Source organism: Pteropus medius, unplaced genomic scaffold (assembly GCF_902729225.1).
Source record: "Pteropus medius unplaced genomic scaffold, Ma_sr-lr_union100, whole genome shotgun sequence".
In the NCBI taxonomy this organism is placed as follows: domain Eukaryota; kingdom Metazoa; phylum Chordata; class Mammalia; order Chiroptera; family Pteropodidae; genus Pteropus; species Pteropus medius.
In genome coordinates, this window is record NW_024349800.1 from 48286973 (window position 1) to 48302242 (window position 15270).

Below are 15270 nucleotides of genomic sequence, written 5' to 3' on the forward strand. Positions count from 1 at the left end.
ACAGACACTTCTCCCTAGAGGACATACAAATGGCCAACAAATATATGAAAAGATGCTCAACACCGCTAGCTATTAGGGAAATGCAAATCAAAACCACAATGAGATACCATCTCACATCTGTTAGAAAAGCTATAATCAACAGGACAAGTAATAACAAATGTTGGAGAGGATGTGAAGGAAAAGGAACCTTCATACACTGCTGGTGGGACTGCAAATTGGTACGGCCACTATGGAACACAGTACGGAGGTTCCTCCAAAAACTAAGACTTGATCTACCATATGATCCAGCAACCTCACTACTGGATATTTACCCCAAAGGCTTGAAAACCCATATCCAAAAAGATATTTGCACACCGATGTTCATAGCAGCATTATTCACAGGGGCCAGGACATGGAAGCAATCAAAGTGTCCTACGATAGATGATTGGCTAAAGAAGCTGTGGTACATATGTACAATGGAATATTACTCAGCCATAAGAGGAGATGAAATACTGCCATTTGCGACAACATGAATGGACCTTGAGGTAATCATGCTAAGTGAAATAAGCCAGACAGAAAAAGTTAAAAATCACATGATATCACTTATATGCGGGATATAAACCTAAAAGCAACAAATGAACAGGACTAACAAACAGGGACTCACGGACATTGACTATAGACTAGTGGTTACTAGCGGGGTGGGAGAGTAGAGGAGGAGGTAGATGGAGTAAAGGAGGTCAAATATAGGGGGTAGGGGGAGGGTGAAGTGGGTAAAGGGGATCAAATATATGGTCGCTGAAGGAAACTGGACTTTGGGTGGTAAACACACAATAGAATCTACAAATGTCAAATGATAATGTACACCTAAAAATTATATAATTGTATTAACCAATGTTACCCCAATAAACTTAATTTAAATAAATAGATAGATAGATAGATAAATTAATTAATTAATTAATTAATTAATTAAATATTTGCGAGTCTTAAGAGGTGCTAAAGACTAGCGAAAATGAAGACTTTCTACTTGATAGAATCGGAAGGATAGAAAGAGAACGGAAAAGGCAGCGAGTCGATACTATTTCTGGCACGAAAATGATGCTCTGTTTACCCCTCATTGTCACACCATATCCCACACTTAAAGAAACTCTGAACCAGGTTGGCAGTTTGCCAATGCTTCTTGGTAGCGAAATCTTTTCGAGTGCAGTCTCACGTGGATGCCCGGTGTACAAAAAGGTCAGGCAAAAGAGGCATTCCCCTCCCGAATGGGGACAGAGCCCCTCTTGCTTCTTGGCATCGTCCTGAGCACCCCATAGAAATTTTGGGTCCTGAGACCCAGTCCGTACACAGCCCTGTCTGACACTTTATGAGGCAACATGCAGGAACCCAAGCCCTTCCCAGAACCCTCTCTTCCTCTTCCCAGTGTTTCCAGATATTTCTATGGATGCTATTTCCCAGCATCTATGGTCCTGCTGCACTGGCGAGTCCTCTAGAACATGTCAGTCAGGTTGAGCACATCGATCTAGCCAACCACAGTGTCAGTTGTGATACTCTGCGTTCCCAGCCTGGCCCATAGATGTTTTTATCTCCCAGACTCTGTTTCTCTTTCTGGTGAGGTGACCACACTCCAGGCTGCCCATACTCTAACGTGGGCAGAGCGAAGCAGAGCAGCCTAGTTCACTTTCGCTATGCCCCAAAGTGCCCTGAGGCAGCACAGCGAGAGGGATATATGCCCCCTGCCAGCAGTTCTGGGCCCTACCTGAAGCATGGCGGGCAAAGCTGGGCTCTTGCTTGCTGACGGGGATGCTGGGCAGTGAGGCCCGGTTGGCCCGCTTCCTCAGGATGACACCGATGTTGTTTCTGCGTGGGCTGCTCAGCCCAGTGGGTACGGACAGGGTCCTGCTGCCCCGGAGAGGAAGGAGGCCTGTGGAGGCAGAGAAAAAACCCCAGCATGGAGCCGGTCTTGTCTATCCCCCAGCCCAAGGGTAGGCTACAAGAGAGCAGGTGTGGCTCCCTGTCCAGTCGCAGGACGGGGAGGGCGGGAAGCTGTGGCAGCATCTCTTTGGCCAAGGAGTTAGCCCAGAAGCTTCCGCAGCCTGCGGAAATCACGCCCCAGGCACACAGTACCTTCCTTCATCAAGGTTCCCCGGGCGCCCAGGCCCTGCGACGTGTCTGGTTCCTTCATCCTTCGGAACAACTCCATCTCCCTCATCTGCTTCAGCCGCAGCTTCTCCTGGGCAGACTTGGAGATGGTGACCTGGATCTGGCACAAGGTCAAGGCAAACTCCATTACGGGGCTCGCGCTTAGAGAGCAGAAATGGAGATGGTGGAATGATCATTCCTGGCCCAGTGCTTTCGCTGATGTGTGAGGTGTGGATTGAGAGAGAAAGAGAAGGCAAGGAGGGGCCCACGAATTTTGGCCAGAGCGGATGGAAGGCTGGAGTTACCTTTTATTGCCACTCGCTGAGAGGGGACCCTGGGGAAAGGGAGGTTTTGAGGGGGGGCGGGGTAAGGTTTCAATAGCTGAGTTTTGAACAGAGTAAGTTTGAAAGATAATTAGATATCTAAACAGGGATGGTAAGTAACAACATATGTATGTATTTATATAATTTAATTGCTACTTGAAGGTCTGGGCTGGAGAGGGAAGTTTGGGAGTCCTTGGCCTGTACATGGTCCTGGTGCACTTAATGCTACAGACTGGATCAAGTCACAGGGGTCAATATACAGGGACGAGAGGCCAGAGGTCTGAGCTCTGGGGGCCTCCAGTGTGCAGAGATCAGGAAGATGAGGAGGAGCCTGCAAAGGACTAGAAAAGGGGCTACCTTTGGTTTAGTCAGAGAACCAAGAAAGAAGCCATCTCCCCCGCTCCATCCCTAGGTGAGGAATTCAGTGGGGGTGGGAGGGGACTAAAGCCTAACTGCAATCGTCTCAGGAGAGAACGGGTTCTGGTTTTTCAGAGAATTGTTCTGGTTTTGTTTTGTTTTTCTTAAGATGAAAGAAATAATAGAGAGCTAAGATGCTTATAAGAAGGATCCTGTTAATATCAAGGAGAATGTTGTTGATGCAAGAGAAGGAATAAATGTTGGAGCTGGCACATTAGACAGATTGAACTAGAATAATAGGAGATAGTGCTGAGCAAATGGGATGCGTGGACTGGAGATACCAGTGGGGGTCAAGGTCTCGCAGTGCCAAGGTCTATGATATGACCATGGGAGTGAATGGCTAAGGTGAGGCAGAAGCTGGGATCATTTCACGGTCACCGAATTAGTCTTCCTTTGTTTCATGGTCTGTCACCCTTGCTGGAGTGGGAAGGCTGTAGGCCTGGACCTGATCTTCACCATCACTGGATCCCAGTCCGAACATAGTACATACAAATAGCAGGCCTCCAAGATATGTTTATTGCACTTTCATATCTCTGTTTCAAAGAAGGAGATCGAGTCCCCGTAACAGGGACTCTCCCAGCTTTATTAGATTTATCCAGACTAGGGAAGAGAATCATGTGGGTCAAGGTCACCTTAGAAGTGCAAGCTATTTGTCAGCCTGTCAAGCGCAGCCTTTGCCTGATCTGTCTCTGCGTCAGCTGCCTCTCGGTTGTGCCATTTCCTGCTACCTGGTTATTTCGAGCGAGCCCATTGTTTTGTAGATTCCTATTTTCTGAATTATGGGATTCTTTGTTCTCTCTCATTCTTATCTCTGTTTATTGCGGCGCCTTTGACAGCTCATCTCTATTTCGAAGTTTAGTTTCTTCGAGCATCTATATTTCGGCTTAAATATTAAGGTTGTTTCCAGGCTTTGATCGACATTTAGAGAGAAATATACACGCGACACGATATTATTGGTCATTATCGCGACATCGCATTTCATCGCGATATTATTATCGTGATATGAAGCAGATATCGCGATATTATCGTTATCAGATTAAAGATATTATTGACGTGATATTATCGCTATGATGACGCGATATTATCGCATTATCGTGATTATTATTATATTATTACAGATAATAATCATCACACACACACACACACACGCCATTGGTCACACACACACACGCACACACACGCACATTGTGTTCAGCCAGTGGTCCCCTCTGACTCTGACTTCCTCCTCCCCTCACTTTCCAGATACCTTGCTGTTCTCCTTCTGGTCCTCTTCTTTTTGCAAGGGGTGGGCTTCTTTGGCATGGCCGAAGGAGAAGGCTGTCAGTATAGGAGCAGACTGAGATGAAGGCAGAGCAGGCTTCTCGGGGGCGACAGACCTGTCTCTGATGGGTGGGGCCAAAGGTTTTGGTTCTGAGGAGTCAAGAACAAGAATGGAGCTGAGGACACGCAGCACTCTGAAGCAGCAGCCGTCCCTTTGGACTATGCCTGAGGCTCTGTGACCCTGTGGACCGTGTGATGCTTTATCGCTTGAGCCCTCCACCCTCAATTCTCCTGCCCGACATTCCCTTGATGGAGAAAGGCACAAGTGAAGTTTATTCTACAGAGTTGCACTGGTGGGCATAGAATGGGCCACCCAAGGACCAATATCCTCTTTTCATTCATACACCCACTTATTCATTCATTCAATAATCACTGCATACCTTTTTCCAATACGGGGAAGGGGAGGGGAGGAAGCTGGGCAAGAAGCAGGGTCAGGTCTGTTGTCTAAGTGCTTTAAGATATTTCTTGAGAGTATAAATCTATCTTACCTAGTAGGTATGACGTCAGGAAATGAAAAAAAGTAAAATGAGCCTGTCTGAGACTATGACACAGTATGAAGGGGCTAGAGAACTAACATATGCTAATCTAATCCTCTCACTTTACAGATAGGAAAGCTGAGACCCAGTGACCTTCAGAGGCTCTTGTGATTGAAAAACATACAAATTTATTTCTAAATGACATCAAATCCACAGTATTTCTTTGTCATTCTATATTTTCCCAATCAAATGGTTTTTAAAGTACATTTCTTATTACGGAAGCAGAGTGGTAGGGGGTAGATCCATCAGTTTTCTTTTCATGAAAAAAATGTTAACCGTGTTCTCCTGCTCACAAAGTTTGGAGCTCACCATCCTTGGATGAACCTGAAAATCTGAGCCTGGGGTCCCGGCAGGGCTCCCGGGTCACCCTGGTCCTCTGTGCGGCCAGTGACTTCTATGAAGGATCCCTCTGCTGTCGTGCGAGGGGCACCTACGACTCTGGAGGAGGATCAAGGGCCGAGGGGGAGGAGGGGCTGGCTAAGCTTCCATCCACCCAGAGGCAAGAGACAGGGCAGAGGGCACAGGTGTCCAGGTTCCAGCAGACCGGAGCAAGGACCATGGCAATGCCACAAGGTTTGGGGAAGCCCTGAGCTTTAGACAATACCACACGAACCCCTATGTACTGCGTGTGTTATGCGTATTGGGCAATGTCGCCCCCAGCTGACAGCTGGAGGGTCAGGGAGCCCCCTAAAGACTGCTATTTCGTATCCCCCTTCCTCACCTATACCTCCAAAAGACACTGTAGAAAGCCTTGTCTGAGCAGCCTGTCCCTGCCCCCACGCCCCTGGGGACATGGCTCTCAAGCAGCATCTAGTCAGGCAGACGAGGGAGTGAATGTGGACTGGGGTGTCCTGCCACAGACCCCCACGCCAGCATTCCAGGGTTAGCCGTTAAGGGACGCTCGGGTGCCAGTGTGCGTCATGTCTGACTGCCTGAGCTCACCCCGCTGCAGCCTGGCGTGGGGGCAAGGGAGACACAGTTGCCACAGAGGTTTCTGCCAGTCCTGCCTCTTGGGCCCAGCTGCACATCCTGATCCCGGGGCCTCTTGGGCAACAGCCTACCCCTCGCCAACTGACCCACCTGCTGAGCTGATTAAAGAGTGGGCCGCCAGGAAGCTGGACTAGGAGTCCACCCCTCTTGCTGGCCAGCACAGCAGCTGCCTCCAACCCACAACGGCCTGCAGCCAGGTGCAGGGTGCTCCGCCCAGGTCCCCTCACCTAACCTGCCCAGGGCTCAGCTTTCATTCACCCCACCGCCCACCTCTCCAGTTAGGTCATCAGGCTGAAGAGCCTCCTCCACCCTCTTCTAAAGCCTCTCTGAGCCTCAGCCTCCTGCCTGGCCCCCTGCCTCACTTCCAGCCCTGTTAGCCCTATTCCCTGACACTGAAACCTTCCAGAACCAGCAGACTTAGCGGTTTATGGGGTGTGGTTTAACGTCTCTCTTTGTCTGGCTAGGAATACTCTCCTCTACTTGCTTAAAATAGAGCAGGGACAGCTGCACTATTTTGTCAAGAGTGCCAGCTTTGTAGCCGTGCAGACCTGATTGCAGATGTGATGGGGCTGGCTGCCTTCCACACTCTGAGACCAAGAAGGTCGGGCTCGCTGAACCTCCGTCATCCGTTCATCTGTCAAATGGAGACAGAGCTTTCTTTCCCACGGTAAAGCTACACACACTGGTGCCCATCTACATACTGGCACAAGCATGGGCCACTAGCATGGCATAAGTGACAACCTCCTTGTCGTGAAATGAAGGGCTTGGGTCCCAGAGCTCTCAGATCTCCTCTGGCTCTAATTCTGATCCCATGACCCAGCCCTGGAACCCAAGAATTAAATGAGAAGTGGGGGTGCATATGGAGAGTACATACCCAGAGATTTAGGGGTCTTCTCCTGAGGCCCACTCTCCCGAACCAATCTTAAAAGAATAGGGGGAGAAAGAAGCACCATGAAAGACGGCAAGGGAGAGATGTTGTTGGGAGGAGCCCAGAGCAGGTAGTTCAAGGATGGGGTGATGGCTGAGGTGGGGGACACTGCCAGGGCTGTGGGTGGCCCTGTAAAGAGGCTCTTGGCCAGGAGTTCAAAGCTACAGGATACGCAGCTCCTTCTGCAAACTCAAGGGCAGGCCGAGCGTCCAGACAAAGCTCTGAGCCCCATTTTCTGACCGCACATCCCTCGATTCCCCAGGAAGCCAGTCTCCACATGGAAACTGTTGTCTTAAAGGAAGCCCCGTCCCCTGCTGTAACATCAGCAGGTAGGGGGTATATCTCCACCCAGTTCAGAGCACACTGAGCTCAAGTCCTCCAAACTGCTCCAGCCCGTGAGAGCTCTGTGACCCCTAAATTCCTCCTCCTCTTGGTAGTAATCCCCACTCCTCTGACTCCACAGGGGCTAGAGTGATTGACCTCCTTTGCTGCTGATGATAAATTCTCACCGTTTGTCCTAGAGCTTCAAACCCAAATGACCCCCAGGAAGGGAATGGGCATTCCTGCATTGGTTTTAATTGTTTTTAAAATAGGCAGCGCCATTTACTCATTCGACAGATATTTGTAAACGTCTATTATACGCTGAGCATCAATAACACAGACGACAATGCCTGCCCTCACAGAGCTTACACGCCCTTGGAGACTGGTTATGTATCATCCAACATAGATTTTCTCTGCTCAGTGGGGAAACACACAGACATCAGAAGCCCCTGGGAACTGACAGAGTAGGAAGCCACAATGAAAGGACTTGGACTCAACGTCCTGTGCTCTAACCTCAGAGGATTCACTCAGCATAATGACTCAGACCGGGGTGGCCAGAGGACGGGTAGTAGAAGAGTCCATTTGATGCCTGCCCAGTTTCAGGGGACCTCTATCCCAGGGGACTGTGGAGGTCAGAGGGATTTTGCAGCTCCTCAAATGTCTCAGTCACTCCTCTTTCACACGTCTCCCTCTTTTCCATCTTGAAAACTCTCCCACAGCCTTCAAAACTCAGCTTAGGTCTCACCTCCTCCAGGAAGTCTTCCCAGCCTGATTGAGGTCATTGTCCACTGGGCTTCCCAGAATGACGGGCAGCCTTCTATCTTGGCACTTACCTCACTAGACTCTGATTCAGTGCTTTACTTGTAAATCTCTCTCATGAATGCCTAGAATATAGACACTGTATCTGGTTTGGCTTTGTTTCTGCAGCACCTAAAACAATACCTGGCACATAGTAGGCACTTAATAGCTTTTACATGAGTAAAGGGATAAATAGATGTATGGATGAATGAATAAATAAAGTGGTAATGGAGGCTCCTTCCCATACATTTGCAGAGAGTCTCATAGACTCAGTGGAGAGAAATCTATGTCACAGCAAATGGACAGATATTTATTATGTGACTACCCATGCCGGGTACCAAAGCTGACACCACAGGAGCCACCACAATTTTGAGATAAAGCTCCTGGTAGAGTTCCGAGTTAAAGAATAGAATGAGGTTTAAATAAAAGTTGAACAAATCAGTGAAAGGAGGTGGTCAGGCAGCCCGTGGGCCAGATGTCATTGGGTGATACAGAGAAGGTACTTCCCTCCTTGCCACCCTGAAGAGGGCAGGGAAGACCTCAGAGGGCAGACATACAGCTGGGACGCGAAGAACAGTAGAAACTGAAGTGGGCGGTAAAGGTGAAAGCCTCATGTTGGGGTTGCAGGGCTGGAGGAGGGGAGGCGCCATCCAGGGCTTAGCACACCCACAGAGGGTCTGGAGTAGTGGGAAGGTGCCTGCAGAGCAGCACAGGAGGAAGAGTGTGGAGTAATGAGCTAGGACACCTTGAAGGTCAGACCAAGGAGACTCATCTTTAAGCTACTGGCATCAAGAAGTCAATAAAGGTGAAGGGTATGAAAGAGGTGTATGCGGAGGGGGTATGTGGCAGTGAAAATGTGACATCAGAACGCCGGGCCAAGGGCCACAAGGAGACAAGTTAAAAGCTTTGGGGGACATGAAGAGGGAGCCAGTAAGTGCAAAGTAAGAGGTAAGAGAGGGGTGGGAGCTTTTGTTTTTTTTCTTGTTGTCTAAGAAAGACCTGATGAGATGTGCCATCTGTAGGTAACAGGAAGCAGTAGGAGCAAGAGTCAAAGATGATGCCTCCATGGTGCTGGAAATCAGGAGGCTGTGGGCGGGAAGCAGCTCGGGAAAATATGAGATGCTCTGTGATGCTGCTGTGATGGTGGCACATCCTCCCTCGCTCTGACATTGGATCTGCATCAGCCATGAGGACACTGGGGATGCCCAACAGGAGGGCAGAAGCACAGAGCCTGACTCTGGGGAGACCTCAGGGCAGAGCAGGGGACGTGGAAGCCACCCAACCCCAGGTGATCTTGGAAGCTGCCCAACAGATAAGATCCTGGGGGAGGGGTGGGACAAAAATAAGGAAGCAAAGGGCCCTGGAATAAATTTCAGGAACGGCCACATGTAAGGGACAGATGAAAGAGGGAGCACAGGAGCCCGGAAGGCTGAGAAGCAGCATGAAGTCAGGAGGGCGAGGAAGGAGAAGTTCAACAGCACCAAGAGCTCGAATGATGCAGAGAAGTTAAGAGCTGTGAGATGGAAGGAAAGGCCACTGGCCTGGGATCAGAGAGTCATTTTAGCCACCAAGAGCCCCTCTCGGAGGAGAGGGAGAGGCAGATGTCTAAGTAGGAAAAGGGAAGGAGGGTCCGATGGTGAGGAAGTAGAGGTCAGTTAAACAGGCCACTGAGAATTGAGCAGAGTTCAAATCCAGAAACAAGTCCACAGACAGTTCCCATGCTCCAACTAGGTCAGGGATGATGTGGATGTGGGTATACAGAGAGAAGGCAGCATGGGAGACAGAGAGAGTGAAGAACTTGAGGGAAATGGAAAAATTCACTACATCAGGCCCCAATGAAAAGGGAGAGAAGTCAGTCACAGCAGGGACCTGTGCTGGGTAAGCCAGGCCCACAGACTGTGAGCTCTCTCTCCCTCTCACGCGCATGCATGCACGTGCACACACGCGCACAGACATGCACACACTCTCTGACATCAGTCTGGACTGACCACAGGGCTGTGGCTAGCCATCAGCAGAGCACCACCTGTCCCACGCCATAAACCCAGACTCTGTTACAACACAGCCATCCTCTGTCCCGCTGGTTCCCACCCTTTTTTGGATATGAAGGCTCTTTTTAAGTTTTGCGGACAACCTTCCCCACCTCAAACACACATGCTAATATTTGTGTTTTTAGGATCCATTCATTAAGAAAATACAGACTACAAAGAGCTACCATGACTTCCACAGAGCTTTAGAATCATCTGTATTTTCTTCATCACTGCAACAACTACACACACGATGAAACTGGGAGGAGACAGAGGCTGGGGCACTGGGGAGAGACGAGGATCAGAGCAGGCAACAGCGCTGCAGCCTCCCCACATCTGTGGCTCGTGGGTGGGGGACCCTGCCCTTCGCATGCTCAGTCCCCCAGAGCTCCACCTTGGCATGCAGTTTCACCCATGGGGACCCCAAGCGGGTCTTGGAGAGACAGAAGAAGAGAGGACTATAGGTGGTTTTGAATTGGGGCTACTTACTGTGTGGGGGGGGCCCTCAAGCCCATGAGCACGTCCTGGCCTGGGGGCAAGAGGCCGGGAAGGGAGCCCAGTGTGCAGGAGGATGTCCCAGCGGGCACCTTGGCCTTTGGGATGGGTGGGATCACAATGCCTCCCAGTGACTTGTGCATCTTCTGGTCATTACAGTGCAGGTATTGCCGGGAGATCTGTACCTGGGTGAGGGGGGAGTTGGAGGGAGGGTTCCGGTCCACATAAACATTTCCTCCTGGATGCTCACCCCCCAGGCCCCTCAGAAGGGTGGTCCCTCCTATCAGGAGCCACTTGGGCAGCAATGCTGGGAAGTGTCCTCTGGTTTCTCTTCCCAGCCACACGACCCCGGGACCCCCAAAAGCTCATTGTTTCTTCCCTACTCCAGGCAACAAGACCGATAATGGGTCCCCTCATTCCTTTTGCTGTTATTACTATTCATTTTTCTGTTCTTCTCCTTTCGGAAAAAATCCTAGAACAGCAGAGCTGGAAGGGATCAAAAACATCTAGTCCAATCCATTCTTTTTCTAGATGTGCAAACTGGAGCCCCGAGAGGGCAGTGACTGGCCAAGGTCACACAGACAGTGAGTGGCAGAGCAGAAACCAAAGCCCCAATCTCCCGAGTCTTCCGTCGCCTGACATTCTTTCTCCTCTGCCACACGCCCCTGCCTACAACGGACGGGGTCAGAAGCATGAGGAATTCTGAAACATTTAGACCAGAGAAGGCCTTAGGGACCACCAAGTGTAAAGACAGATGGTCACACAGCCTCTCCTTGAGCAGAGCTCAGCACCTCTGGGGTGGCCACCCAGAGCTCCCAGGCCAGCTTCATGGGTTTTGTACACTGAGGGGGAAGATGAGATGAGGGCCCTGAGCCCTTCCCAATGCTGTCCCCATCCCCAAGGGCAGCACCTGAGACACCTCTAGAGAAGCTCAGGGCTCAGGAGCAGGGGTTGATAAAGGATGGAAGGAAAGACAGCAGGGAGGAAAGACTCGGAGCAGTTGAGTCTGCTTACCTCCTGGGTGTGGGATCTCCTCCCCTGAGGCCCCTGAATGCTCACGGGAGGGTCCAGGCTCTTCTCCTTGGCTCCGCCGGACTCAGGGGTGGCAGGGATGCTCTGGATGGGGGGCATCGGCCTGGGCAACCTCAGCAGCCTCTGAGCAGTGGCCCGGGGGATGGCGCTCCTCAGGGGACCCCCTTTGGGGCCTCCTCCAAGATCCAGAGAGGCTAATGGGGTGGAGATGGAGAAATAGTTAGTTCTAGGAGCTCAGGGAGTGGGAAGTAACTCAGAAGCTGGCCTGGGGTGGGCAGAGAGCCGGTATGCAGGGCCCAGGACTCACCTCGGGAGGATGCTGCCAAGCCTTCTGAGATCCTCCTTTTCTTGAGTTTGTCCTTGAGCTGGGTGGTGTCCCGGGCCACACTGCTGGCTTCTGACTCCAGTGAGGTGAGGGGAACCAGGGGGTGTCGGCTCCGAGACAGGGCCCCGAGGTTCCTGGGGTGGCCATTCCTGGCCTGCCAGCCCTTGAGGGGAGCATCTGGCTTGAGGCTTCCAGGGTCAGCATGTCCACTCAAGAGCTGTGATGGCTTCTCCAGCAAGATGCTCGGTGTTGGCCGGAGGGAGGCTGAGGGAGACAGAGGCAAGAGCAGCTTGGCACACAGAGCCCGGGGTGGCACCAGGCCCCAGCAAACTCTTTGGCACTACCTCCTTGTAACAGTCAGCCACTTGCCAGGCGAATCCCATTCATTCAATGCTTTAGTTATTTCTGGGTTGATTCATTCATTTAGCAGCATCCAGGAACCAGCAGACCTAAGCAAGACCCACGTCTTGCGGTAACAAGAGGGTGAAAAGCAGAATCGACATGCAGCCCTATCACAACACAGACAAAAGGCCGTAAGTACTTAGGAAAGGGCTTCTGCCCAGAAACCGCCATCCGCCAATCTCCAGGAACCAACCAATTCTTTCAATACTACTGAGCACCTGACATACGCCAGACACGAATGGAAAAGAGACGTTCAGATGATTCAGAACAAAGCATGCTCCCATGCAGACAGCAGTTTATCCAATTACTTCTTCAACAAACACTCAGTGGGTGTCTAGTATGTGCCGAGCACTGTCCAGGCAGTTGGAGACACAGAGACATAAGAGGCACACTTTTTTTTTTGATGGAGGTTCTTTTTTAGTATGTTACCTTAGAACAAATTCTTTGAAAATAATTTATGGAATTGCCATGAGAACACATACATAAGCTAGAGCAAAACCTTTGTCAGATTCTTAAACCTTTCCAATCTTTTTCTTTTTTAAATATTAAAACATTTTAACAATATTGTCCCAAAACAGAATTTTGACCTAGTAACTCTGCAGGATGTTTTTTCCTTTAGGATCATAGAGTGCACATGATCTTATTTTAAGACTCCATCCAACATATCCTTTATGACAGTTTGTTTAGGAATAAAACACAATGCAGCATTGCTTCTAAATTATATACCACTCATGTGAGTCACAGACGTTGTCAATCTATTGGAGAAATAAGATATGTTCCTAAGTGGATTCGTTACAAGATGTGAGTTGTGCCATCGAGAGAGATCAACAAGACGCTCAGTGCATGTAGAGGAGGAGGGGGACCTGGAAAATCTTCATGAAGTGAAGTCTTTGAACTGGGCCCTGAATGAGACTGGACCATGGGCAGAGGGGCGGCAGAGAGGGGACACACAAACAGACCAGCTTTCAGAATCTGTCTCACACACAGCTCTTCTTAGAGCACCTTGATGTCAGCCGTGAGACCCTGATGCCCAGGCCACAGATACTGCAATGCGGCTGGCACCAGACCTAAGGAGGGCCAAACTCGGTGCCAGCCAAGGCCTGTGAGGGGACTGGCCTGAAAGAGGGCAAGTAACCAAATCAGACTCTCCATCCAAAACACTGGAACTGGGGCTCTGCAGAGGAAATCTTCTGCAGCTGGAAGCTAAAGCAGAAAGTTGCAGAGCAGAAAATAACAAAGAAGCTGAGTGAGTGTCTTGAAAATCACTGTTCCAGCAGATACTGTGATCCAGACATCCCATCACCAGCCTGGATGCTGAACACTCACCCAGACCCCGAAGTGAAGGTCAGCAGACCCCGTCTCCCTTGGGCTCCTCAGGCTCTCCCTGGGTTCCTAGGGGAGCCAGGTGCATGCTGGTATCCCTACTCCCCTGTTCTGAGGTCCTTCTCCGTATACCCCCATCTCCTGAGGCACAGGATTGAAATGACCCACTTAAAACCAAAGGGCATTTTTCAGGAGGGACCACAGTAAAAACCACACCTGAGGCCACTGCCAGGCATAAGGCCCAAGCTCTGTTCTGTGGTCACCAGCCCTGACTGGGCTGCTGCCAGGTGGAATCCCCTCGTCTCTGCCCGAGGCCCCAGAGAGGCCATCCAGGTCATTTGAAAGCAATTTGGTGTGACCGAGTCACCAGGCCCAGTCCTGCAATCTTACCTTCTCCACAAGCCTGCAGGGTGGAGTCGCTGCTTCCACTTGGGAGTGTGCAGGGCCCAGCACTGGCCGGAGGGATGTTCCCAGAGCACACGGCCACTGGAGCCAGAACCTTGGCTGGGGACAGAACCGTGGGGAGAGTGGCATCTTAGAGTCCTCTGAGACCCGCACTGAGGAACAGACCGCCCCGAGTACTCTAGCCCTCGGGGTGTCTGCAGCCCATCCTCCCAAACCAGAGTCTAGCCTTCAGATGGGGGTCTGCCACCCCCAGCCCAGCCAGTCAGGGCACCACGATCCCCCACCGAAGCCCATGACCCTGCTCTTCCCAGTCCCCTCAGCCTGGCTTCTCCCTCCTAGCTTTGCTCCCCGACCTGCCCACCATCTTCTCAGCCTCCCTCTTGGGCTCCTTGGCCCCGATCACCTCCAGCCCCGACCTCTGTCCTCTGCATGTCTCATACCAGCTGCTCCGCCCAGGCCACCCCCTCACTGCTATGCCTTTCATTGTCGCCCTCATGCTATAACCCCCAGACCCATGGCTTAGGTCCTGAGTTCTCCCCACAGGGGCGAAGCAGAGCATTTCACTGACTCCCCTCTCCTGAGAGTCCTCAAGCTCCTCATCCACGGTCCTACACAAACCCTTCGTCTTCTCTGCTGAACTCCGGCCCAGCAAAGGCGCCCTCGCTCCCTACCGCAGACGTTTTATGAAGCGCTTCTCTGTCGGGCACTCTGCCCCTCACAGTCCCTGCTGACACAGTCAAGGGCAAGGCTGACTCAGTCCTCAGTGGGACCTGAAGACTTGTTCCCCACTCGGGAGGTGGGTAATGAATAACCTCCGGTAACAATGTGGGGGCTGTGAGCCCCAGTGGGGGTGGGGACAGACAGGGCTTCCCAAAAGGAGGGGCCCCTGAGCAGGGAGCCAGGAAAAGAGAGGAGACTCAGCTCGGCCTCTGCTCCTCTGAGAAGTCTCGCCTCGTCTCTGTGTTCCCGCGGCACCCCAGGCACGTCTCCATCTTAACTCTCCTCTCCTTGCCTCTCCCCGTCCAGCCCTTGGCATCCTGGGGCAGGGAGCACGTCTTATTCATCTTTGTAGTACCTGAGCTCAGTGGGCACTTAAATGTTTACGAGCTGAACCAATGGTCCTGCACCTTCTCAGGAGCAGCCATGGGCCCTAACCCACCACCTGGAGAAGCCCCCACAAAGTGGGGAAACCCAGCACACCCACCCCAGGGTAGAAGGTCCCTAGACCAGGAGTCAGGAGTCTGGGTTCTCATCCTGTTTCTGTCACCTGTGTGACCTTGAGGAAAAACATTCACTTCTCTGAGCCTCGCTTCCCAGATCAGTGGAACAAGAGTTGAACAGGACCAGGGGTTCATACGACCACATCTTCATGCTACCTCTAGATTTCTAGATTTTTCTTCAGCACCTCTCACTTTCCGACAAGAATCTAAAGTCAGGCAGAATCTGCGGTAGCTCTAAATCATGCAGCTGTTTTCCCATCAATATATCACAGCCCCACGGTGCTCCGCCCTGA

The 15270-nt window shown here is 51.2% G+C and overlaps 1 protein-coding gene across 1 annotated transcript in view; it reads right to left on the reverse strand.

Moving 5' to 3' along the window:
- The window catches only part of TOGARAM2 (TOG array regulator of axonemal microtubules 2), a 50173-nt gene that overhangs the window by 22638 nt on the left and 12265 nt on the right, over window positions 1-15270 (reverse strand). The window contains exons 3-10 of the mRNA XM_039887493.1: window positions 13743-13856; window positions 11610-11891; window positions 11285-11496; window positions 10265-10455; window positions 6579-6625; window positions 4105-4268; window positions 2104-2239; window positions 1736-1900 (exon numbers count right to left, since the gene is read on the reverse strand). Of these exons, the coding sequence (XP_039743427.1) occupies window positions 1736-1900; window positions 2104-2239; window positions 4105-4268; window positions 6579-6625; window positions 10265-10455; window positions 11285-11496; window positions 11610-11891; window positions 13743-13856 (1311 nt within the window). The remainder of the gene's footprint in view (window positions 1-1735; window positions 1901-2103; window positions 2240-4104; window positions 4269-6578; window positions 6626-10264; window positions 10456-11284; window positions 11497-11609; window positions 11892-13742; window positions 13857-15270) is intronic.